Source organism: Centroberyx gerrardi, chromosome 22 (genome assembly GCF_048128805.1).
Source record: "Centroberyx gerrardi isolate f3 chromosome 22, fCenGer3.hap1.cur.20231027, whole genome shotgun sequence".
NCBI lineage: Eukaryota > Metazoa > Chordata > Actinopteri > Beryciformes > Berycidae > Centroberyx > Centroberyx gerrardi.
In genome coordinates, this window is record NC_136018.1 from 8,950,611 (window position 1) to 8,978,419 (window position 27,809).

A 27,809-nucleotide genomic window follows, 5' to 3' on the forward strand; every position below is an offset into this window, starting at 1 on the left:
TTTCATGTGTAGGCCATAATACATGTTTTCTTTCATCCTACAGCATGATGCAATTATTGCAAATGTGGCATATAAGAGAAAAAGCAGTGGGTAAGATCAGATGCTGATAGACAGTGTTCTGTGAACTGGAGAGGCTTCCTGCTGAGATGGGATTTCTATTTAACATATCACAGTCATGTACATGCGGGCATGGTTGCCAACATGACTGCATACATGCACAAGCATGCTCACATAAATTCAGCTATTCATTAACACCCAACATGGTACAGGTGGACGCTTATACATCAGTATTTTAGTCAGTATAGTATACAGTAGTCAGTATTATGAACTAGCGTTATCTGCCCTCAAGCAGAGACTACTACAGATACACATAGCCTAAATCATACATACATGCATGCTATGCACAGAGAACACAAAAATGAAGCATGCTGTAGCTTAAAAACATGTATCAAAGCAAACAGTAAGAATGTATTGTCCGGTAATTGTAGCGCCCCCCTTTGGCCAATCAGTGTAATTTTGAAAATGCCAGAGCATCATTCCCCAAAGTTTCGTCAAGATCCGAACAAATGGAAGGAGATTAATATATATTTTTCATTGTGTTGAACAACAAAAGGCAAAAAGATGTGTCCATGAACACATGCACTCAGATGTCACTCACATTTCATTATGTTATTCACATTGAAGAAGGAGGAAAAAAAAACATCATCACCACTTTACAAAAGGCATACAGTATAATTATGTTTGCGGGTGAAAATAGGCTAGATTGATTATATGCATTTACAATAATGAGCCGTCAACGTGTGATTACGTTACAGAGCCATAGAAATCCTGACATAAATCGTAATTAATTTTGCCTTCAGAATTTCTGATCAGCCATACTTTGTATTATTGTCAAGGGTTGTAGTGTGAAGAGGTGGGAGATGTGAGCGGCAAACAGGCGGCTGATACAGTGCTACAGCTGTAGCAGCAGTCTCATTAGGGATTCACAGAGGTTTCTTGAGACGAGCAGCACTGCTTGGTTTGGCTCGGGGGCAGACTACTCTTATAAAGCTGCTGGAGCCGTGAGACCCGCAGATAGTGAGGCACGCAGGGAGGCAGGCAGGGAGGCTGCGGCGCCGGGCAGCCGGACTGTCAGCTCCGTTAGCGCACAGGACTGTTTTGCAGTGCGAGGCCCCTGACTCTCCCCCAGCTGATTGGTGTGGCTTCATTAGCATGGGCTGCGGCTCCTCCGATTAGCAGTAATTAAAGAGAGAAATCAGAGCGCTTGCCTCCAGTCCAGACACAGCCAGCGCCTGTCAAGTGAGATCGCCGTGGAACAGATCTGGCGTTCCTGGCTGCCTGCCACCCAACCCCCCGACCCCCCCCCCCCCCACCGCACCCCGCAATACCACCAATACCCCCTTCCCCATAGTTAGACAGAGTGAGTCTGGGAGAGAGGTACAGGGTGTCGGTGCCTGTGCCCAGCTACCCCCTAAATAACCCCCGGGGTTACACACGCACACACGCCTCTTCCCATGCAGACGCTCGCTGGGCCGGCGTTGTCATGGTGATAACAGGGGAAAATGTTTAATGAAGACACTGATGAGAATTTATGAGGCTGTGGCTGTGGCACATTTATGGGGATGTGACCCTTAGCCTATCACACACAACCCCCTGTGGTTCTACATCTATATATTCACTTACACTAGCCATGGCTGATCATCAGGGCGTATGCTCAGACAAGCAGCCTCAATATGCTGCGAGTCCGGGAGCAGCCAGGTTCTGTTTGACCCACGCTGTGCAAAGCAAATCCAGTGTGATCAGGAAATTTACAGTGTATTCATTTTATTCATTTATTATAAACTGGAAGAATCAGTAACTTCTCGCCCAATGTCTTGAGCTTCATCCCCCAGTTTATATACAAACTGTATTAGTGTGAGCACTTGTTTAAGTCCATCTGGAGTGCTAGATCATGTGGTGGAATTTGAACTCTTTGGACAATTAAATTCGGTACAATTGTCCCATGTTCAAGCAGCCTCAGAGAAGTATTTCAGAGGCTTTCAGATGGTATGTGGACCCAGTTGTAGAGAGGAGACATCCTATTGAACCCAGGAAGTCACTCTGAGCTCTCCTCTGAACACTTCTCTTTGTCCCTCTACTGTCAGTCTCAGTATCAGAGTCTCCCAGCCCACTAAGTCTCTTGTGACTGGGGTTTCAATTATGAATGTTACCTTTGACTACCTCCGTTATTCCGCAGCAGCCCACATATCCCTGCCTGCCACCACTCATGTGTGACTTGATGTATTGTCTCACTGTTTTCCCCCTTTCAAAATTAATTGCAGTTTTATCTCTCTCCAAGATAAAAACCCTGCCGAGAACATAATAGTCTAAAAGTAGTGTGGATTCTATTCAAACAAAACAATTAAAACCTTGGTGTTTTCCTTGCTGTTTTTGACTGTGGACGTGTTGAGTGAGATTTTTAGTGGCGGTTCTTCTTTCTATCTTCGCACGCACAATGGAATGAAGTATTACCTTCAATTACCTTTCGTGATTGGATAGTGTTTCTTTTGCAAACTTGGATCGCATTCTGGACTTGGGCATTTTATTTGGTGTCTAATGACGTTTCACCTACACTATCATAATATCCCCTCATCAAAAACTAATTATATCTTGGAAATAATTCTTCCCATTATGATGAATGCAAATGTGAGCGTAATTTGTGTTGGCTCAGGTAACAGTGCAAACACCTTCACTGATACTGTGTTGATTTTACGTTAATTTTCCATTTGTAAGTGCCACTTGGTAACTTGGTATAATTAATTTTGGGTAGCCAACATAAACATTATCCATGTCAGACATCTTTCTTGTGTCAACACGGCTGCAGTGATAAAGGAATATTATTGTCGGCTGAAACCAGCCACGAATTAAGGCTGTTTCTTAAATTAAAAAAATAAGCTGTACTAATTCAACTAAACTTTCACAAACATAGTTCATGGCTAGTCTGGATTTAACTAATCCAGTATTGAAATGGAAGATCAGAGCTTAAATATAAAGCTAAATGTGTGCTTAAATAATCACTCAAAGGAGCCTCAATGAGTTTTATTGGCGAGTTACACATACTGTATAATGAGTTCAATGTCCTTCCATCAGGAACATTTCTGGTTCCTCATCGAAAAAACAACCAGAGGAAGAATGCTTTTGTACCAGAATCAATAAGAATTTTACATAGGATTTTAAAGCCTCTCTTTAATACTTGATATACTCTAATTGATTGGCATACTCTGCTCCATGATACTTTAATACTCTTTAATATTTTTTACTCTTCAATATTTGTTAAACTATGCATTTGCCTGCTGACCTCTCTCTGCACTCTGCTTTTTAAATTGCACTTTATGTCACAATTTTTCTAATGTAAACTATCAAATATAAAATCCTGTCCTGTCTTTTTTAATGGGATACATTGTGCCCATTTAGTTGTCCCATGTGGGATAAATGAAGTTCTTTTCAGTAGAGTTGAATTGAATAGAATTGAAGCAGGCAGGTTTAACATCATAGTTAATGCTATTGTTTAAACGTAATAGTAGAGAAGAGGCTGTGGCTTTGATGACCACTCAGCTCCAACAGATGAGTACAAAGAGTACATCCAGATTAATCCATAATTTTCAATTTAACCATGGCTGGTTCTTGGCTTAATTTCTATCATGTCTGTGAAAGCATTCCTATGCACACCACAGTATGCACTATACATGCAGCTAAGGCGATTTAAATGAACACTAAATATGTATCACTTTGTTCGCATCCTCATAGATTACACCAAAATTTTCTATCCTGGACTCATTTTACAGATATGGTGTGATTTCCTACTCCAGGCCATGACGCCACAAGACTGTTTCTTTTTGAAGTGCACATTGTCGTGGATGTGTGTGGGTTGCCTCCCTGCTTTAAATATAGTCAAGATGACAGGCATAGCATTTACCTTGATGTTTACTGCTTTGAACTACTTGGCATGGGCAATGCCGGAGCTGGGATTCACATAAGAAAGAGGCCTATTTGAACAAGCTCATCGGGGGAAAATACCAGAATGACATGGCTGACACACATGGGCTTTGAATGGTTCCTCTCCGAGCAAGTGATGAGCACAAGACACAGTAATTCACATGTTTCAAGTAAAACCCAGAAATGGGACCTTTTTGTCTTTGAACATCATCCATCAGGAAACATGGTCTCTCTCTCTCTGTTTGTCTCTCTCTCTCTCTCCCTCTCTCTCTTTCTCTTTCTCTCTCTTTCACACACAGTTACACACAGATACAAACCTTGAAAGACATTCACTTCAGTATCAATTTTTTTGCAGCTTAAGTGATGTTTAAAAGGAAGTTTAGATGGGAGTGAAGACTTTACGTATTTTATCAAACCACATTGTATCAACTAACACTACACCAAAACGACACCACTACAGTCTGACTGCAAACTTTGGGTTGGCACATTTCAGACAAAGCTACTTTTAAACCAGAGTGTGGCTTCAAATCACTCTTTTGCTGCCAATATGAGCTATGTTTCATTATGCATATTAAAAGAAAACCGTGAAAATAGACCATTTGAAAAAGAGTGAAAACCCAGATGAGGCACACTGTTTTTCTCTCACACACATCTTGTAATACCACTGCAGCAATAACAATAACAGCTGGTGTATCTGGTAGAAAAAACACAAAAAAAAACACACGCACACACCCAAATGTGTTTTGTTTTGCATACATTTCTCTCTACATTACAGTTAGAAGCTAATCCTCCAACACCTTCCCAAATGGAGCCTCAGCAACGGTCTTGCTCAGATATTATTATGAATAATTTATTGCACCCCATTTCAAAGAGCCAAGCAGAAATCCCAACTATTTTTGGTATAACGGTAGCGCACGTTAGTTAAGCCTGCAGGTACACAATGCAACGGTTTGTTTCTTGTGTAGATGGCTGGTGAACACGGTATTGTAGTGTGGCAGCAGTGTAAATGGCATTAGTCTAATCTGATGTCATTATAGTGTGATTGGTATGTGGACCAACAGCTCAGCAGGCTTCTGATCAGCATCCCTCCCTGTCCTCTGCACACCAGCCTTATCTTCTGTTTGCTCAAATATATTACAAAGCCTGACTTCTCGGTGTCCAGGCTAGGCTGTAAAGCTAGTGTACATGCAGGTATATACGCATAGACACGTGTATTGTATATTGCACAAGGAAGAACTTACACTTTTGCACGTATTTAGATTGCACACACAGGGACAGACATGTAAATATACTCAGAATTGCACAGCCTGTAAATGCAAGCAAGTAACTATAACTAAGCAATCAGACGTACAATACACAGTTATTGTCTCTTCCTCCCTTTTCTCAACTCTCTCTCCTTTCTCTCCAACAATACACACACACACACACACACACACACACACACAAGCATCACTGGGTGTCTGTGCACTGCTATCTCAGGTAGTGCACTTGATCCTGACATTTGTTTAACATTCCTCATCCTCTCTCCCAGCGACATTGTGAAGTGCTGCATACCTCCTTCTCCCGTTGTTTAAACATGCTCTCTGCTTTTCCATCTTTTTATGAGAAATGTGAAATGTGCCATGGAGACAAACATTGGAGCAGCGGAGAGGAGGACAGATAAGCCTGCAGGACTCGCCGCGTCGGTTCGAACATGTGTTACCCCGAGGAGCTACTGGAGGAATACACATGCGTGACAGCACATACGAATATCAGCGGCGTACCGCTCGGTGTGACCATGAGAGTGACTCCGAGATGTTACTGAACTTGGCTACTGTATGTTTGTGAGAATGAATCGATGCACGTCAAAACTCCCTGGTGTGATAACCATTAGCAGTGGCCTTGCTAGAGGATGTGACATGAGTCGTGAAATCATACTGTGCAGCGCGTAATGGTTGAAATGTGTGAAAATGTGTCCATTACGCAGAGTTCAAGTGAAGCAAAACAACAGGTGTCAAAGTCAGGCTTTCCTTCTCAGAGCAGGTATAGAAAGTGACTGGTCCTATCCTATGTAGACGTTTTCTTCCTGTTTTTGGTCCAATACAGTGTCTGGGTGGATACCCTTGTTTGGATGAGTGTGGGTTTAGATAGGGCTGACAGGTGGGTGACCAGGGTATCTCACATGGGAGAGGCTGAACGGAGCTTCCTTCCAGTTCAGTAGAGAATAGGATAGGCATGATCATATGGTTGACTTAATGTAGGGACTGATTTTCTGGGGATTAGCTGCAGGGGCGCCTATTTATTTATTTTCAGGAATATAGCCACTCAGTGACTACAGTGGTAGTCGTCACAGAAGGCCCTCATCATGCATTACTCTTGCATCCATCCTGCATTAGTGCTACATCAAGCACTGCAGCCCATTCCTTCCGTTTGAACTGTTGCAAGACAAGATTTGTCTCTCAAACAACAGGCTGTCAGGCTGCTCCTTGTGCCTTCTGGCAGTTGAAATGAAAACCGAATTTGGACTCTAAATAATTCCTCTCCAACGAGGATGCCACTGTGCAGCAAGCATTTGCTATTGTGCAGGAAGCGTGAAGTGAAAAGTGTCACTTCTAGGATGGCTAATTGTGTATATTGAGAAGGAAGAAACAAAGTTTACTGAAGTCTTTAAGGGATCTTGCTATACTATTTATGAAAAAGCAGCATTAACTTAATTATATGCTGTAACACCTTTGAACGTGATATAGTTCATAGTTTAAAATAGCGTAGGGTACCGAAAATGTGAGTTTTGGAATAGCATAATATAATAGGTCAAGTGTTCACGAATTTTTGAGATCCTTAAAAAATTGTTGAGTCAGTTTGAGTGTGTTCTGCAGCAGATCCCGTCCTTGAGGGCCGCCTCGTTGGCGGGATGCTTGGTGTTTGAATGTGGGGTGGCGTCCGATGCGGCCATGGACCTAGGCTGGACAGGGAGCTAGTTTTTGTTCTCCCCTTCACATTGCCAACTCCAGCTGTCACACAGAGGGACAATAGAGAAGAGGAGGGGGTGCTCTCTGAATGGAAAAAATAAACTGGAGAGCCCCCGTCACCCCCCCTCCCCAAGACTCGTCATCTGCATTTGACAGGACCCCCGTTCTCCTCTCTTCACCGCCCCCTTTCTTTTTCTTTCTCCCTTTCTCTCCCTGTGCTCTCCATAATCCCCCTTTCTCTCTCTCTCCCTGCTAAGTGCAGCTGTTGCTCTCCATAGGATCATTTTTTCGGACTGATTGCTAATTAGGATACCATTTTAGTGGATTTTATCTTTAAAACTTTTTTAACTTGCAATTTCCCCCCTTTTTTTCCCCTTTAATTCAGCAGAGCTTAGGAGGGAGGACAGAATTACATACAATTTACTTGAGACCGAGTATTCTTAGACTACACCAAATCTCCTATACACCATTCATATAGTTTACAACTACTGTACTGTGTGGTAGCCTCTTATAATAATGCTCACTTCAGCTTTGGATGCAAAAGCCTACTTTGAAGAATAGACTGCCCCATCTCCCTTATTCTGCTCACATAACTGAATCCATGGGAGAGGGAGCAGAGGAAAAGGAGAGCCTGAGAAAACAGCAATTCACACACCAAACACAGAGACCCCTAGTAGCTCAACAAATGAGTGACTAGCCCTATGTCCATTCATATCGCCCCTCAGCCCGCAAGCCTATTAGCCAGGCATCGCTCCTTGAACATTCACTGTCGACAACATGTGGAGGCATCGCTATAGCAACCAGTGGATATGACATGTGCAACGGACGGGGACTCCTGAGCTGCTGAATATAAGGAGGGGCTCAGCCTTAAACTAAATGATCGCAAAAAACCCAACCCCACCACCTCCCCATTTCTTTTCATTGGCACAGAGGCGCTGAAAGGACTCACTAGTGGGGCTTCTGCACATTCTTCCGAGGCTCGGAAAATCAGGCGGGCATATCCCACATTCTTCTCCTTTTTTTATTCTCTCCGACTCTCCCCTTTTTTCTTTTTCTTCATCTTCGTGTTGAAGCCGCGGTCTTTTGTTGGTGCTGGGGGACGCATGGGACCCTTGCAGGGGAACTTTTGGAGAAGCGGACTGAGTGGGCGGCCGGGACGCACAAACGCTTCTTGGAGCTGCTGCGGGCGTCACTGGTTAACCATGCTCTCTGGAATACAAGACATATCCTCGATTTACTGCAAAATATGTGGTCTGCGTTGCGGCGAGGATTTGGGTAATTATCTCCATGCACGTGTGTCGTGTTTTGTGCCGTATTCAATATGCAAGTTGTAATGCGACAAATGCGTAAAAGGCGCCTTAAAGGACCGGCCCTGAAAACTTGTGAACAATCCTAGATCACGTCGAAAGCAGATTTTTGTCCCCATTGTGAGTGAAGATTTGTAAATGTTGCATTGCAGGATTTATTACATGCGGGGATGTAGCATCCTTCGGTTACTGTTAGTGTCATCATATCTGCGATACTGGAACAAAGCTTGATTCTCCAAAAGCTTAGGCTGTAATTTGGGCGAGCATCGGGAAATAAAAATATATAAAAAAATAAAATAAAGGTAATCTAATCTAAAGGTAAACTAATTCTAACTAATAATTAATAAATATTCATATTGAAACTTGTGCTTTTGCCCGGTTGTTTGCTGTCAGCACATCTGGCTGCAGGGACAAAGTTTTCGTTCAGGGTTCAGTTCCCCTTGGTACTGGCCGAGACTCACTAGACCTGCTCTAATTGATAAACCGTGTGATTGATAAATGGTAAATCCGGTCTGTTTTCCCATTAATATGTGTACTATTTTGTTGAAAACGTTCCGCAATTCTCTTAACCTAAATTAAATGCATATAGGTCTATACGTGCATCTGAACTCAAAATTATTCTGTTCTATTCTATTCTATTCTATTCTATTCTATTCTATTCTATTCTATTCTATTCCAGTGTCTATTTCCAAAGATCTAGAGTAGGACTGACTGAGTAGAAATTACATTTTTATTTTACAGTTTTTATGGTGATATGGCATATGGTTTATGCCATATGGAAATGTTTTATTTCTCAAATTAATGATCATAATCTTCACGGTTCTTTTATTATAGTATACAAATTAATCAGAAAAATAACACATTTCCCTCAATATTTTATTCAGGAAGTTTAAAATATTTCATACAGTACTTGCCTGTATTTAATATGCTTGTCCCTATGTAAAATAATTATATAATATATTAGATATCATTTTATATCTGCTATATCTGTATTTTCATGTGTGATTTTTTTTTTTGTTAATAGTAGGTCTATCAATCCCATTTTATTTCATGTTAACTGCTTTAAGTTTGGATAATTTGAAACCTCTGAAATCTGCAGTAGTAGCTGTAATTGTATTTTTTTTTTTTTTTACCCACATTTAGGGTTGGTGAGGTTTGGCATTTGTGTGTTTGGGAGGATTTTCGCTTGTACTTCTTAAAGGTATTGTGAAGTGAGTGAATGGATAGCCAGCCGCCCCAGTGGCACCTCTCTGCCTGACCTTTCCTCTATCATTTGAATAATCCAGAGCACCGAAATCCATCTGCCCCTTGTCTCCCCTCAGATTGGCTAATCCACCAGACAGGGGCAAGATGAATAGAAGAGAGAAACAGAGGGGGAAAGTCTGTTAGAGGCAGAGAGTAATAACTTCACTGAGTTAGGATCCTCAGCAGTGACACACACAGGATGGGAGATGTGAGAATAGCAGTCTTGAACATTATTTTAAAGGGATTAATAAAAATGGATTGATCAAAATTTAAAACGTGACTTTTAATTGGTGGTAGAATTATGACAAAAAAAATCTTTATTTCATGTCAACTGGAGATGTCGATCACTTAATAAATCAAGCATAGCCTACTACACTGCACTGAAAATTTCTGCTATGACATTTTCACATCAGGTGAAAATCACATTTTAAGTGGAAAAATATTTTCTGAAATTCTGATTATGATAATAATGAGATTTATTGATTTATTGGACATTTTATTTTTATTTATTGATATTATTTACAATTACTAATCAAAATCTGTTTTAATGAAATAGATTAACTTTTTCTGCAGGTGGTTTTTGAATGCTTGAAATGTAATTTTATTTTGTTGAGTCTGGTTGTGTTGTTTCGTATGAGTTAGAAATTTCAATTACAGTCCAATTATATTCTAAAACAAACAAATGTACAAACACTCCTAACGCATTTGAAGATAGCTCTCAATCTCTTTCATCTCCTCTTTTCCCCCTCTTTTTCTCCCTCTCTTTCTCTCTCTCGGGTTTCCCTCTCCTAACATAACATGATAACCGCCTCGAATGCTCGTTTTAAGCTTGCAATGTTGTATTTCAAGCCTATTTGTTCTCAAATACTTTTTTCCTGAGTTAATCTCAGGGTGTTTTTACCTGATTCATATTTTTGAGAGTAGCCACACATTGTTGAGGGATCGTTTTTTATTGTAAGAGTCTTTATTTTTCGGAATAGCGAGGGGAAAATCAGTGCTGGAAATGGGTTGAAGCAGGTTTGAACCTATAGGCCCATAGGGGGCACTTTGGTTTCAGAGGCAAGGGACTTGAGCCACGACACCGATGTCTACAGTATTAAATATGTTCAATATTTAGTCAAACTGCTTATCTAATGGGGGTTTCTCAGGTTCTCTATTCATGCTGTTAACTGTGTGAATGTGTCAGAGAGGATAACGCAGGCCGAGAAGATTTGCATTCTCAACATGCATGTACAAACCCAAGCAATCTATCAACTATGAACCTAATATTGTGTTCATGTTTAAATGTCAGCCCTATATGTATTCATTTGATCACCGGACAACACAGAAGATGTAGTAATTGGATCGAGGCCATTTCTCCCCTCTGCGCTCGTATATGAGACTCTTCAAACCTCTCAGTTGTTGTCCAACCTCTTAATGGTTGATTGAAACTGCATGCTTGAGCCGCAGCAATTGCAATCAACAGAAACTGTCATCAGGACCAACATAGTAATCAAAAAGACCAGGGCATCCACACAACCACTAAAACATTGGCAATTACTAGCCACAAGGTTAAACTGCATTGTTACTGGTCTGAGGTGAAGTGTGGTGTTTTGATAGAAAAAACGGGATAACAAGATGCAGCTATCCATCAGCGGGCCCATTAGAGCCTGAGGCTAAATGTCAAAGCTCTGCTATTTTTTTCATGATGTAGATTTGATTCAGTTTGCCCATCAATCTTTCAATATTGCATACAGGGAATTAGAGCCCAGCTGATGTATTTGTGCATTGATATTGATACTGGCCTTTTACACATATATAGATATTGGCATGTATTCAACTCATAATGCAATCATAAAATTAGTACAAAAAGTGATTTTTTGCACGACAACTGATGGTTAATGTTGAAGACATTTATATTAGGCTAGACTACGGAGAACTATACTATACAGAAACACAATATTTATAAGTGTTTTTGCATCAATAAGAGAGTGCAGTAAGGATGATTTATGTCAAGTAAATTGTGGCGGTCAAATAGCATTCAATGGTTTTTCTTTTGTCACCATTTGAGAGGGAAATGTGAGGACTGCTTTGCAAGATGTCTATATTTTATGCAACCAGAAAAGAAAATCTTTAACAGTACATTTTAGATATCATTAATTATCCTCTCCAATTATTGCTCCCAATTATCGCTGTTATGCTCTCAAAGATTCTGTATCAGTGGGGCCCCACAGGGAATTTATCATTACAGTAAATGGCCATGAGTGGACCAATTATCAGCCCATAGTCCAGTTCTTTAACCTACAGTCTTTTGCTTCTTATACTGAAAACACTTTCTTCGATGATACTAAAGCACAGCAAAAACCAGTCCACCTTTCCCACATACACACAGAGAGTGTGTGAGGCAACCCCGTACCTTTCTGCTGGAATTACCATTAGCAATGCAGTGGGGGTCTGAATATCTGAAAAGGCCTTTTCTATTCAACTGGTTGGTGGGTGTGTGAAGGTCCAGTCTGGGGCCGCCTGTGTCTCTCCAGTCCTGGTAGCCATTAGCTGGGTGGCTTGGGCCAGGGCCTAATCCAGCCAAACTCAGGACCAGAGGAGCTAATTAACCACAAGCTTTTAGTATCCCAACCTCCTGTAGCTGCACAGTGCCAGCCCGCCCCATGCCAGCACTAAATGGGGCTGTAAATATCTATAGTGGGACACAGTGTGGAGACAGCACTGGACAGGGGCTGGTAATAGGGGTTGACTGAGTCTGAATGCACATTATAAAACCAGTATTAGTGTTGGCTAATGAATGGGGCTGGCCAGGCAGGGGTGGTGGGTGGGAAGAGTGGGGGAGGAGGTAGAGGTGGGTAAGGAAGCAAATGGAGCAATGTTGCTGTACACACATTTTTTCCTTGAAAGTGGAGACGAGCCTCCCCGTTTAGTGTCAAGTGAAAAGTGATGCTCTGCCGACACGATGTGGTGGTTGCTGTAAATCAAAAACGACTAAATCAATCAGAAAAAGAAAGTACCATCCATTAGTTTTCTGACAGTGTGTTTTCTCTGTGTTTTGGATGTGTGTGTGCGTGTGTGTCCTCCAGAGAGGCAGCCTGACCCAGATCCCCGTGGTGAAGGAGACCAGGGTGGAGTCGGGCCAGTTCCTGCTGCTCTCCGTCCTCTGCATGCTCTTCATCCTGGTGGTGCTGGCAGTGTCCGCCACTTTCTTCTGCCTCCGCCAGCGCTCCCACCTCCGCATGAAGGAGAAGCTGGCCAGCCTGGGGACTGACACCAGTACTGATGCCACCGCAACCTATCAGGTTAGAGCAGCCCCCTCGCCATGAGCCAATCAGCGGCCGGGACACTTAGCCTGCGCTCTGTCATTGGCGGAGCATGCACACTATTCTGACAAGGCTGCTGTTATGATAGGTTTACGTCTAGGTGTTGGTTTGTGTGTGTGTGTGTGTGTATTTGTGTGTGTGTTTCTCTTCTATTTGCTCTTTTGAAGATTTTGCTTCTTGCGTTTATTGCCTCATCTTGTATAATTCAAAAATTTCACTTCAAAAATCACTCTCTTTGAGTTTATTTACAGCATTTTAATCCTTTTTATTTCCTCCCCATTTCCCTCTGATTACTGTTCTAGATATTCAGTGTGTCCAATTCTCACCCTGGCCTGAGTGGTGTGTGTGTATGTGTGTGTGTGTGTGTGTGTGTGTGTGTGTGTGTGTGTAATTGAGCACTACGTGTATGAGAGTGTGCATGTAAATGTGCGTTTGTGTGTATATGTGCGTGCGCATTTGAGTATTACATGTTTGAGAGAGAGAGAGTATGTGTGTGTGTGTGTGTGTGTGTGTGTGTGTGTGTGTGTGTGTGCGACAAGGGAACAGGCCGCCACTGTGACCTATTCCCTCTGTTCCTCCAGGGCCACAGGCAGCCGGGGCTGTATTGATTTTCAGTGTTGGGGCTCAGCTGTGCCCAGCGTGGCACTCAGAACACATTTATCTGCATGTCGCGTTAACATTTTCAATATTTAATCAGGTTTTCACAGGGTTGCCTTCCTATAATGTGGAGTCTTATAATTGCGGCCACAGAGAAGCAAAATACCTTCCACATTTGTAATTCTTGCTCATCTAAAAATGTAATAAATTTTTTTTTTTTTTTTTGGTATACAGCAGGTATTATGTAGGATTATGTGCATTAGCATTTGTATTATGTGATAGTGATGATATATCTCGCCCACGATATTTTAAAACATTTCAGCATATTGTGCTACTGTGCAAATTTTAGGTTATATATGGGGCATGATCTTTCCTCCATATACCTTTGGGGTTGGACTACCTGTTCTGTCAGGTGTTCATGTTGTACGTTCTCTCTGTTCGACAGTTACAGTTGCTTTGGGAGACTGTGTGGTATGAGGGAGAGAGAGAGAGAGAGAGAGAGAGAGAGAGAGAGAGAGATATTGTTGGATGACAGTGCACAGACATCGCTTTCTCTTGGCCTGTTTTCATCCTTATTAGTAGTCCGAGGGAGGGGGGGGGAGAACGGGAAACTATAATCCCACGACCTGTGCTCCTCTCTGGGCTTCATGTGTCTCTCCTTTGGCCCCCGCTGGTACTAACTGCACCCTCCTGCCTTCTTCTGGGACATTTCTGCGCTCTGGTACAGCACAGCGCTCTGTAGAGATGTTGAGAAGTAGGATGAATTATGAGGTGGGCCTAGATATTGCCCCGAGGCCAAGGCCCAGGGCACCGCTTCATGGCTCTAATCATTAAAGTCTGACGGCGGGAAAGCTGATCCAAGACCAGGGCTTAGAGGGCCCTGCTCTCCAGAGAGAAATATCACTATGATAGATCATGAGATAGCATGTGCTTTCACAAGGCATTTTCTCTGCCCTGCTCGGCTCTCTCCGTTATTAATTGCGTATGGAAATGATTCTGTTGTTCTGACTGGCTCTGCTTCCCAAAACCAAAGATGATGGGGTTTACTGGTCTCATGTGAATCTAATGGAGAAATCCACCCAGAGATAAGGGGGACCACACCTTATGGGGGAATCAGATAGAGTGTATGTGTGTGTGTGTGTGCGTGTGTGTGACTGTGTGCCTGAATGTGTTACTGCGTGTGTTTGTGCATACGTGTATAAGGAGGGACGGTTCGATAAGATTGCACGCAGCAGACAGTTCATTCTTTTCTCCCTCTCTTCCCTGTTTCTTTTTCATTTTGTATAAAAGAAGACTGCCTGAGTAGATAATGCCTAGTCTCAGAATTTTTAATGCTCTGTCTCTGCACAGAGGCATGATGGGAGAAAAGCTGAGTCATTGGGAGAGGAGTAATCTTTGTAGCAGTGGGGGAACAGTCTTTTAGCAAAGTCTCCGAAACCCCAGAGAATAAAATATGAACTGGCGATATCAGTCAAAATGGGAAATTATACTATACAATTGTGCCAATGCCTTTTTATCTCCATTGGGTCTGTGTAGTTACACGTTTACAATGGAAATCCCATCTGAATCATGGATTGATTCTCCTGTTATGTTTTTATCTCTAGAAAAACGATACATACAGATTCCTCTTTCACACTAAAGAATGCAGCAACTGTGTTCGACTGTGTGAGTGTGTGGTGATTTTGTGCAGGCTTTACTTTGAAAGAGCACAATGATACGTTCACAACTATAGATCCATTCTCAAACAATGAAGACAGTCACTGTCTGGCAGACAGGTATTACACAGTGAATTTATTCTGTAAACCCTGTATGGTTCCTCAACCATGTATTTTTGACATAATTAGTATAAGCTCTGTAATCCACGGGGATAAGCCATTAATCTACAGACAAGTGAGGACAGATCAAGTCAACCGAGATACAGGATTTTACAAGGTGCATTTACAGAACTCAACCCCTAAGCGTAAGGATAAGCACAAACATATGTACAACTATTGTTATGGGCATTAAAAATAAGATAAATATATAAAACCTTGCAAGGAACCTGATGTAAGGAAAAAAAAACAGCATTTTTGACGATCAAGTGCCTCACCGTCATCTCCTGCAATCTCCCAGGAGCTGTGTCGCCAGCGCATGGCGATCCGGACGTCGGAGCGCGTCGAGCGCCCAGAGACGCTGCGCCACTCGCGGCTCAACAGCGTGTCGTCCCAGTTCAGCGACGGGCCCGCGGCCAGCCCGTCAACCCGCAGCAGCACCTCCTCCTGGTGCGAAGAGCCGGTCCCTTCCAACATGGACATCTCCACCGGGCACATGATACTGGTAAGGATCCTCTCGCTTGCGTTGCGTTTGATTCCAGGCGCGATGTGGGTACTAATTCATGTGGTGGTGGTGGGGTGGGGGGGGGGGGGGGGGGGGGGGGGGGGTGGATAGGAGGTGAGATGGAGGTTGAGGTTTCTACCTAGGCCCTTGGAGAGCATTTGTGGTTCTAAACATCTGCTTGTTACATCTAATCAACCACAGCTTCTGACCATCAACACTCTTCATACAGTGTTACTCTGTATTGCAGTATGCTGGTACACGTTCCTATACCTACCAGGTCCTTCTCAGTGTAGCACCAGCAGCTTTAATGGTTTTCGTACCTGATGCAGCACACATCAGGTCAGGTTGGTGTACATCAGTGTTTCCTCCAAGCTCACAGATCTACAGCATAAGGGTATTTAGTTATTTAATGTGAAATTGAATTATGTGTATATGGGGTAAGGTTTGCAGACTCGGTGTATCTATGAAAATGGTAGGCCCTGCGCTGAAAGCTAACAGCTTGATTTCTCTCTGTTTATCTGTTTGGATGTGTCTCTTCTTCATCCCTCTCTCGCTTCATTCTCTTCAAAACTCTGTTATCTTTGTTTTTTATTCTCATCGCTCTTCTTCCCGCTGTTTTCTTCCTCTTGCTTTATCTTGGCTCTGTTGTCTCCATTTTTTCTCCAACTTTTTTCTCCCCTGTACTGTGTCATTTTCTCTCTCTTTATCATTCTGTCCTGCTCCTCTCCCCTCTTTCTCATTTTTACCCCCTCTGTCTCTCTCTCTCTCTCTCTCTCTCTCTCTCTCTGTCTCTGCTGAAGCCAAAATCAGACAGACATTGTTTTGTGTGATGAGAGCTGCTCAAAAGTGAAATATCATTACCCAGCTGATTGTCAGTTGGGTGTTTTTAGAAATTTTGTTAGGTTTTTCTTTGAAAAGGCTTTTGGTTGCCATCGGTTACACACACACACACAATGGATTGTTTTAATTTTGCACAACTTTCGCTTCATTCATTTGAGACAAGCTTGATAAAAGAGATGGATAGATGCCTTGCAGTGTTTCCATTAATGGAGAGAGCATTCATCACACTGCATGTCTAGCTTTTATATTGGGGGCCTATAATGAATGAGAGTGAATTTGAGTAATGCCTTGTATTGGTGGTAATAGATGGGTTTTGTTGCACTCGTCAAGGCTTGTTTGTGAAGTCCCTTTTGAAAACATTGACAATAGAAATGCATTTAGCCCTGCAATAACAAAAGGGGCACTGTGAATCATTTCTAGAAGCTGTTATTATTAGACCCAGTTTCTTCACAAATTCAACGCGAGTAATACAATGCAGAAAGGTAAAACGCACAGGGACCTTTACTTCTCTTTCATGCAGTGATTGACATGGAGATGTCCTATAGGGGTTCTTCTTTAAAATTCCATTGCCATCTCACATGAAACCATGTGTGAGATTGCCTTGTTATCACTGATCTCAGACCTATATTTTCCCATCTCTCTCCTCCTCTCCTCTCATCTCCTCTCTCTCGCTCTTTGGAGCTCACACCGTGTGGAGAAGGATGATGAGTGCCTGGGTTTCCAAAGCACACATGCTGGGGGTCTTTTTTTGAGGCCCGATCACCACACACACACACACACACACACACACACACACACACACCCACACACACACACTCACCACAAACACACACACACACACACTACGTTATAGCAGGAGTTTGGTGCCATCAGGATAAATGAAGTATAGCGTTGCACCCCATGGTGCAGTCCACCTCAAGACTTCAGCCCAGTATAACAAGGCTTACATAACGACTACCAGATTCAAAACCAGAATTAGATGCTCTGTGTGCTGAGTCACCCTCTGTTTTTTTCACCACATCCTTTGACACACCTCTCCCTTCTCAGATTTTCCTTCTCCTCTTTCTCTACACTGCTTTCGTCAGCTGCAGTAAGGTGCTACAACTGTGCAGACTTTATCTACTGAATGATTAAAAAAAACCCATTATTAACAGATGTGATATGGAACATTTGCATTGCAAACACATCTGTCTATGTCTCTGTATGGGCTGTATTACTGTGTCTATTGCTGAAGCGTTGGGTCCCTTCAGCACCATGGACAGCACTTTACAGTCACATCCCTTCTGTACCAAGCCTGTTTTTCCCCCCATACACTGAACGTCTTTGTCCATGTTCTCCTGTTGCCCAATAGCAGGGTCAACATGTTGATGCGGTTACTTTGTGTTCCCTTGGATTAATCATTGCCTCCCCAAAAATCAATATGTCGCTTAAAGGCACTTTTTCATTATTTTGAGTACTTATTTTTCCTTTTTTTAGATGATGCATTAGTTGCTCAAAAGGCAAAGGAAAATAGTTTGTCTGATGAATTTATCATGAATACGTGTTTTGCTATTTTCTATTTTGTCACCGAGGCACGCAACTTTTACTGCCCTCAGTGACTTTTACTCACTATTTTTAATTTGGATGTGAGCAACAGAAACTGTGTGCTGTTCTATTTTATTTCTGTTCCATACAGAAAAGAACAGAAAATAATGCGTTCTGTTCATTTAGCCATTATTAGACTGTGTCCCCCTATTATCATACAAAAACATATAGGCATTAATCCATGTATTTTTTTGTGTAGCGCACCACTCACCACATTCTGCGTTTATCATACCGTAGAGCTCCCAGTACAAACTGTTTCCTCTATTGTTCACTTTAATTTGACAGTGGAGCTAGACAGTAATGTGTTACCTGTTGTGTCTGGCTCCCCTGGTTGTCCCTTCATCCTGATTTCACCCAGCACCCTCTGCTGCCGAGGAGACTGCTTAGGAAGGATTAGACATTGTTTCCCTGACATCCAGGCCTCCCATCCCAACCCTCTGATTGGCAGACATAATCCCCCCATTCACTAAACCTTCGTTACCCTGTCTCTGGAATACGCCATGGTCCACTGCCTCCCCCTAGAAACGGGAGGGCTTGATAAGGGCCTGCTGGCTGCATTGCATTAAGCTGCAAAAATATGAATTTGGAATGCAATCGATTCAGGGCATCGTTTGAATAGAATGGGATGCAATTCAGAGTGGATGTATCAAGTACATGGAGATGTAATATGGGTAGGGGAGGTGGAATGCTGTCAGGCTGGCAAGCAGAGAGTACTTGTACAGGGTGACAAGAGCATAGTGGTGACAGGCTCTGTCAAGTGGCCATAATGGCATGCTGTCATTTTCCTGGGAAGACAGCATTGTGTGTTTGCGTGGGCAATGCACAGCAACACACATGCAAATATGGGTGTGTTGTTTGCTATTTCAATTGACATTAAAATAGATTTAGATACTGTAGATTTTGCTAATTTGAGAATTTGTTTTTAAATATTGCATACATAAAATAACCAGAGGTAGCACTAACTTGATAGCAGGGGAGGGTCAAAGTAGCGGGATGTGAAGATACAATAATATTTCAGAAATATCACTGTGTCACTAATGGGTTCAGATAGAACACACAGTGCCGTCACATCCTCCCATTATGCTGCTGCATTGTTCAAAGAGTTATTTTTCCTTTTCATACGAAACCTCAGTGTGGCTTTTAAGACCTGAGTGGCACCTTTGGTACCGTATCTAAAAATAAACATTGATTTCCATTGTAAGGTGGATTCTTAATGTTCGTATTAATCACCTAATATCCTTTGCTTGCATGCAGGGAACATCTGAATTGATGAGCCATCAAGGAGTAATTGCCTATTGTGTGTTGGACAGCTTATTTTTGATTATCATCTAGGTAGAAATTGTATATATTCTGAAAAGACTCGGATTTCTCTTTTGATTTACAAAAGTGAATAAGTCGGAGATAACAATGGAGTATCACCTCTCTGCTCAGCCTACCTATACTGTCTTTAATATGGGATAAAAACCCAGCGCATCTGGGTATCACTTTCATTGTATTAGCCAGCTGATCCCTGACATCAGTTTATGAGTCTGTAATCTTCTGCCTTACACAATAGCGGACTAAACCATTTAACCCCGTCGGGAGGGGAGCCATGATACAGAAGTGAAAGCGAAACACGGCGCTCACTAAAAAAGACTCCTCTTGCCAGCTACAGCCTCTAAGCTCCCTAAGACTTGCCCTGGTTTGGGAAATGAACACACACACACACACACACACACACCCAGGCCTCTCCCCCTCCCCCTTCTCTTTTTTCTTCTTTGTCTCTCTAGCGAATTCAATTTTGTCTTCTCCGAGCGACGGCTTAAATGCAGACAATCTTATCAGTGGCTGTGCAAGCAGTGAGGGACGTGATTGAAACACCCCTGAAGTATTTCCAATGCAGACAAACCTTTCAGGAGTCTTAATTGTGGATGTTTTTATTTTTTTTTTTCTCGGTCAGACACACGTACACATGCACACACACACACACACACACACAAATACACACTAACACTAACACACCTTCCCCACCCCAAGTCTAGATCTTCACCAGCCTCCGCCTCCCCCAATGGTTACGCTATACAGCAGCTTAGGACGTTAATGCTCCATGACACCTGATCATAGCTTTAAAGGAGTGGTTCTGTTGTCAAGGGTTTAGTATTTTGCTCCAGTTTATTTATTGGTTGGCTCCTAGTGACGGGTTGAAATACAATAAAAAAAAAAACATGCAAAAGCTTACCCAAGCCAGCTGTGACATTAGGTGAATTGTTTGAAGTCGCTCATTCAATTTATCCAAAGGTGCGACTGAAACAAGCACAGAATTTCTTTTTACAACCACATATCCTGCTTTTGTGACCAAATTTTCCATCTCCTCTTGTGCACGTGGTTGGGCTCATTGTTTGAAATGGCGGCTGACGGAGTGTGCTTTGTCCCCCCAGTCTTACATGGAGGACCACTTGAAGAACAAGAACCGTCTGGAGCGGGAGTGGGAGGCCCTGTGCTCCTACCAGGCTGAGCCCAGCGCCAGCGATGTGGGCCAGGGCGAGCAGAACACCAAGAGGAACCGCTCAGACGCTGTGGTCGCATGTGAGTCCGTTCAGATCAACCGTTTTTACTGTGAGAAAGTTCCCACCGTTTACAAGCCCAGGGCAACGCGGGGGCGGTCATCCAGTTCAGTTTCCATGTTCCATGTTGATGCATTTGTGGATGGATGCTTCAGAGATGCTCAAGAGGGAGCTGCATGAAACCAGTTGGGTAACCGAGCCAAAAGTACACTGTGAAAAATATCCTTCCCTATCCAAGCCTGGTTTAGTATTCACTCTTAAACTCTTATTATTCTTAAAACAAGTGAAAAAATCTGCCAGAGTGGTGAGAAGATTTCACCTGTTTCCAATGCAAATCAACATGTTTTGAGATGTTTCTTGAATCAAGTGACTTTATCTTTATACTAGTGGAGTGATCCTCCCTATTTCAAGATACATTTGATTTTGAAATTCTCAAAACAGGTCAAACTGCATTGGAAACAGATTAAATACATCTCATCTCATTGTTCAATTTTTTAAAGGGAAGCAAGATTTTTAGATTCAAAACTAGACTAAAGGACTTGTTAAGATGGATATGTTTTTTGCAGTGTTCTTTTCCTTGGAACATTTCTTATTGAAGGTGGAGCAGTTTGGGGCTTCAGAATAGTGCGTATGATGAAAGTCTGGTGAAATCGCCGTCCCCGCAGCCTTTTCAGCTTCACATTCCTCTGTTGTTGCTCAAAATTGTGTTGTTATTGTGCGGGAAAAAAGACTGGAGAGGTGTGTTGATGAATTATGCATCTCTATTACAGATGATCATTCTAGAATCACCTTGAAAGCTGAGAATAACCATGGCAACTCAGATTACATCAATGCCAGTCCAATAGTGAGTATTGTTTATTCATTATGACTCTACATTGTGGCTAATATCTCTCGTCCCCGAAACCTTATTGTACCAAGAGCACCTGTTGTGGCTGGATTTTACTTTGAGATAAAAACAAGTTTCAAAGGATTTGTCATTGATCCAAGTGCATTGATCTTTTTTTCAAACTTTGTTCTCCATGCTGTGAGCCTCGGCGGATTCAATGTGTCTTTTTGAATCACATTGCTACTTTCGCTGCTTTCAAAATGGCCGCTCCCTGGAGATATCACTTCTGTTTTTTCATTTGCACTAAAAAGAATTATACATTATTTTTGACTAAACAAATGTATCTCCCCCAACAAATCCAGAAAGACCTCAATGTTGGAAAGGGGCTAAGGTTATTTTTTCTGTATTTTTCCCCCAAACATTTCACAATGATTGCCAGTCATGATTTCCCCTGAGGCAGCTGAAAGGGGATTCCATCAAAGGGAACAGGAAACTATGCATTTCAAATACAGTGCCAAAATTTCTGAGGAGATAGATGAGGGGGCCATACACAGCTGTGCTAAAAGCCTATTACTTTCCAGAAACAAACAATGGAGACTTTTAGATGCTCTATTTATTCCTCCATTTTCTCTAATGGCATATTCATGGAGGTTTTTAGTTTATTTCAACAGTGTCATAGTTTGCCGCTTACCATCAGGCAGACAGATAATATTAGAATGCTAACTAAAGTTCATCTATCAAGTGAGGAAGGGAGCAAAAATCCCCTTTTCTGTTCTTGTTGGGATGTAGGAGCACACTGGTGGACAGTATAGAAGGAGGTATAAAATAATGTTGTCCTTTTTTTTTTTTTGTGCTGTTGTGAAAAAAAAAAAAAAAACACAGACACACAATCGCACGTTGAAGATGGGTGAAGTAATGGCGGATGCAGTGGTGTGCGGATGAAAGGACAGTAATTACACCACAAAAGGGACCCCTGGCTGAGCCCAGCAAAACTGTGATAATTATGTCTGTCAATGCTGCCTCTTCCTCCTCATTAGCTTCAGGGCAATGGCCCACGAGTAAATAATCTGTCGCCTTTTTCTTGGAATCCAGGGTCAGAGAGGCAAAGGAAGGGGAGAGCTCAGTTCCTTGCAAACCAGACGGTGACATAGCCTACACATAGAGAAAAGCGGGGATGATAGTTAATGCTTGACCACAAATGATGCAAGCATTCCCAGATGTACGGCATCATTAGTGTGAGGAATGGTTTGAAGGAATGTGCAGCAGCACAAATGTGGTCAAAGCCTATTTGAGATTAAGTCTTTGTCTCCTCTGGCCTTTACAAAGTCAAGAGATGTGCAGCTTTTCCGTTTCCCACCTATTCGCCGTGTTTTTGTTTTTAAGCCATCTGGGATGTGCTCAATCCAGCATTTAGCTGCTGAACTCTCTGTCTATCTTATATAAACACAGTATCAAGGTGCTACAGCAAGGCGCTGAAAGTTGAGACGCTTCTCTAGAACAGATATTTGTGCAAGCTATTTTAGTACAAGCTATTTTTCTTCAAACCAAAGAGCACTTCTTTGCCTTTTTGTTATAGTCTATCTTCTTCCCACAATGGCAATGGGAGGACAGCTGAAATGCAGGGCTACTCTTTCATGTTTGCGCTTTAGTATTCATGCAGGGATGTCAGCACACAGCTACAGCATGTCTGTGTCCTTGAGATTGGCTAAACTGAGTGGCAGCACTAGCATTCGGCACCACTCTTTCATTTCTGTGGGGACATTTTTTTTTAAACAAACCCACGTGTGGAATTTCAACCAGGAATGATGAAGTGAAAATCTAACCGCGCTGTTATACCTAATTGAAGTATAATAAAAATATAAAAATGAAAACAACATTTTCGGCATTTATCTGTCTTTTCGTGACAATTACATGTGCAGTAATGGGAGGGCAGTCAAATTTCAGGCAAGCTTTGTGTGGGTCTTTGTGGGGGCACATTTTCAACAGATCTGCAAGTCACCCATGCTTCACATCTGTACCCCAAATGACCATTTAGTTACACCTACAATTATCTACAATAGCCAGATTCAGTGCCTCCTGCCTGACATCTCTTAGACACCTGATAATGTGATGTGTAAAATGTGAACTTGACAAATTTGTATCATTAAGTATTCTATTGCTAAACATTGGTTTTTGAGAAAATTATCCCCAAACTAAAATAAACATTATGGATAATATTCTATTGTCAGTGTTCCATCAAATGAACACTTTCAGATCAACATTAGTGTGTTTCTGCTGAGCTGCAAACAGTATGCACTCTAACTTGCATCACTGACTGAAGCCAAGAAGTAGATTTGAATAAGAAACCAATTTGAAACTTGTAATCCACTATAATGAAAAGGATGATAAAGAAAATGTTGAAGTGGCGTAACGGGTGCCTTTTAAAGAAAAAAAAAACAACCTTAATGCAACTTTTTCAACAGCATCAGACAAATGTATAAAATGAAATAGACATTTTTTATTTGGAATTTGGAATTTTGAGTTCCTCATGCATATTTTGAACTGTAAGAATGAACTGGGGGAAAGATAATGCTACTATTAAAGCCATAAAGAAAGCTCCATAATTCCTTTGCTTTTGGGGGTGAGGTTGAGGATACTAAACTTCATGCCCTAGATAAATACATCCATGTGTTTAAAAAGGATCTCAGCTAAAAAAGAAGAAAAAAAGAAAAGAAAATAGAAACTTCATATGTTTAACCTCTAAACTCACTGCAATGTTGAGTGAAAGTGTTAGGTGTCCTTGAGATGTTGTTCTTGAGTGTAAAAAAAAAAAGAAGTTCATAAAAGAAGAGAGAGCCATTAAGCACAACCCTGTGGCTTGCTGTCTCGGTGTTATGTGTCTGCTCTGTGATTGCTCCCTCCCCAAATGGCTCTCTGTTACAATTAGGGCTTCTGCTGCACAATTGCCTCCATTCCCATAGGGACGGTTGTGGGTGTCACTCAGTGGCATGTTGATCTGCAATACAATGATTCATCCACGCCTTTATTTTACAAAGATACTACATCTCCACATGCTTACTCCCCTCAGACAGATAATATCAGACAATCTTCAGGAGGTCTTCTATAAATTATATTGTTATTATATGTATCCTCACACTAACAACAAGTGAAAACTAGCTTTTTACTAGTTTCCAGCTCACCACCTGTTTTGTCTGTGAAGCTGACCAGTAGAACGGCTTAAAGTATATCAATTGTACATTCAACATTTCCAATAATTTCTGACATCTAGACTAAGCTGATGACAATATCGCACAAAAATCAAGAAGACCCAAGGCAACCTGTTTAGGCCTATAAATGATTACCAGTAACAAAAAAACTAAAAACATCAACAAAGTCTTTCCGTATCAGTCTCTGTCTCCCTCTCTCTTACACACACACACACACACACACACACACACACACACACACACACACACACACACACACACACACACACACACAGGCTCCCCTTGAATGTCTCTCCACAGTTACTGCAGGGCTATACTCACAGAACAGCAAGCAAGAAAAAGAATACCTGCTCCAATATCAAGTTTTGAAAAACAACCTAGATTAATAGTGAAAACAGCCGCTCATTTGTAGCCTAAAAAGCTCCAGTCAATACCGTCAATACTAGCCAAGTAGCCTGAGCTAGTAGCCTCTCCACATAGCCTCAGCTGCTAAAGTTACCTAGATGGAAGTTAAGTAGAACTTAAGCACTAGTGAAAAATTATTCCTAAATGATTACTGATCAATGCATTTGTTCACTTTTGGATACCAGGGTGTAATAGGAATGTTTAAAGTGTTTATTGGTGGTTAGATGTCTCACTGCTGTCCAGTCAGTTGAAGAAGCCGGTACAAAACACTTTGCAATATCGAGAACTTGTGTTTTGAGGGGACATAATGTTTTTTTTTTTTTTCTGAGTGCATAAAAGATGGCTGAATTCCAGCTGGCGGTGGCACTTGTCTTCTCAACAGTTTGTTCTGCAACAGTATTTCATAAACAGTAGAGGTTCCCATTTGCTTAACCTCTACAAACTAGATAGAAAATACAGAAAAGACCAAGGTTTTCTTCACTAGGTCTCTATCTATGCACGTGCCTTGTTTTGTGTCTTTCAAAAAGAGACAGGTTTTTAAAGTCATTTTAAGGAGCAAATTGTCGAGCCTGCATCATTTCTGTGCATCATTCTCTGCACTTGTGGGCTTACAGTAGAAACCAACTATCCAGATAAACAGACCAGACACATACCCTGTCCCTCCAAGATGTGTTTACCCTCTAGTCTAGGCCTGTGTGACATTCCCAGATTAGCGAGAGTAATGTGCCACGGTAGAGATGCCTGTTTCTTTCACATTCAAGGTTTACTCTAATCAGACCCATTAGAGAATAGCCACATCTTGAGGATAGAAAGGGACGAAGAAGTGACAGGGGGGAAGGAAGGGAGCAAGAAAGACAGCTAGGAGTGACTGAATGAACGAAGGAATGAATGATAGAGATGAATTTGGAGGCCGGGACAGACAGCAGAGAAAAGAAGAGGCAGCGCTCTCCCAAGAGATGCTGATCTGCTCTCGCAAGCTCCTCCAGATGGAAGCTTTGATGGAAGTCTTACCCAGACAGTATGTTTTCACCAGCCAGTCCCCACCCAAACACTGTGTCACATTCTGTTCCCTCTCTCCCAGATGGACCATGACCCTCGCAACCCTACTTACATCGCCTCGCAAGGCCCACTTCCTTCCACGGTGGCAGACTTCTGGCAGGTAAAGCTCATCTCCATTCACCGCCTGTCTTTCACCGGCCCGTTTTGTCCCTATACAGCGACGAGGCTGTGGAATAGCCACAATAGAGTTGTACTGTACCTGACCCATCCTTTTTGTGCGGTTTACCAATAGCCGTGGCACTGGTAGCCTCTGTTTCGGTATGTTACTGATGTCTAAGAGTGCAGTGTCTAGATTGCTGTTTCTTCAGCGTGTCGTATCACTTTCGATGTTTCGGCAATGATGGAATTTCTAGTATTTCTTTCTCTAGGAATTTCTTTCTAGTCAGTAAAACGCAGTCACTGGCTATACATCTACTAGAGAACAGCTGTTTTTAGGTCGTACATAATACTGTAGTTATACATGGCACCAGGAATTATAACATTAGATATAATAACGCTGATGTTTGCTCATATTTGCATTTTTGTTGATGCTATTTGCATTCCTGTCCATGTCTATAAATGTCACAGGGACGTGCCATTAATCACTGGGTATAGGCTATTGTAAAACATGGTGACTGATATGGAGGTATGCCTCAAATGATGCATGGTTGCCAAATGGCGTTCTTATGTGTTAATAGGACAGCACTGTAGTAATTAGTGGGCCCATCGCCTCCATATGGTGGAGTAACTCCACTAGCCGTGATCAGGATGTATAAGTGTGAAGCATAAATCCTGGCAGACCAGCTGGCCCTGCACTCTGCACTCTGCATCTTGGACTGAATGGATATTCTTCTCATATCATAGATAGTGCTGACTTTATAGTTGCACAGATGTTGGCACCCGTTTGTGACCGGACCAGTTTGGTACAGTTTAGTCTGGTCTGGTTCGGTTCTGCACACTGACGAGCGTTCAGGCACTGACGCATCTAATGATAAACACAAGGAACGGTTTTCTGGGTTTTATTAGTGAGACAAAAACCAAAAAGTAGATACTGGCTTACAAACACTGTGCTAACATGGTGTTACAATTAAAAAAAAGAACTCAGTAAAAACTGTTATTTTGTTTTTACCCTGCCACTAACCTAGCTATTGTTTGAAAAGTGCACCTTAATTGACTACATCAGTTCCAATGGGAACGGAAGATGCCCTGTTTTCTGTATTTAATTTGTACATTTGAAAGTGCCTCAAATGAAGCAGCTGATAATTGTCTGTTAGTCATTTTGTTTATTTGTTTGTTTGTCTGCCAATTTTTCTGTGCCAGGTGAATAAATGCATAACCATTATCTAATGAAATGGGCTATTTAACCATGAACTCAACTCTAAATCTTTCTCAATTAAACAGAAAATAATGGAAAATTAGACACAGATTGACTGACACACTGAACATCAGTTCTGTGTCTTGGAATAGGTTGTAGTCATTCATTATTCAACATGTTTCACCTTGGATTGTGGTGGAAAAAAAAACTCTTTCCCCCATTAAAAGTAAACAAACAGGGGAAACACTGGCACTCACATGCAAATAGCCTATGCAGGAGGCAAATCTTTTGCTCTGTCCTATCTAATCCACACTGGCCTCCGGCAGCGCTCTGAAAGGCGGCTGTGCTCTAATCCTCCC

The 27,809-nt window shown here is 42.0% G+C and overlaps 1 protein-coding gene across 1 annotated transcript in view; it reads left to right on the forward strand.

The window, feature by feature from the left end:
* The window catches only part of ptprn2 (protein tyrosine phosphatase receptor type N2), a 105,457-nt gene that overhangs the window by 67,387 nt on the left and 10,261 nt on the right, over positions 1-27,809 (forward strand). The window contains exons 12-16 of the mRNA XM_078291485.1: positions 12,544-12,759; positions 15,490-15,693; positions 20,535-20,682; positions 21,431-21,504; positions 26,179-26,256. Of these exons, the coding sequence (XP_078147611.1) occupies positions 12,544-12,759; positions 15,490-15,693; positions 20,535-20,682; positions 21,431-21,504; positions 26,179-26,256 (720 nt within the window). The remainder of the gene's footprint in view (positions 1-12,543; positions 12,760-15,489; positions 15,694-20,534; positions 20,683-21,430; positions 21,505-26,178; positions 26,257-27,809) is intronic.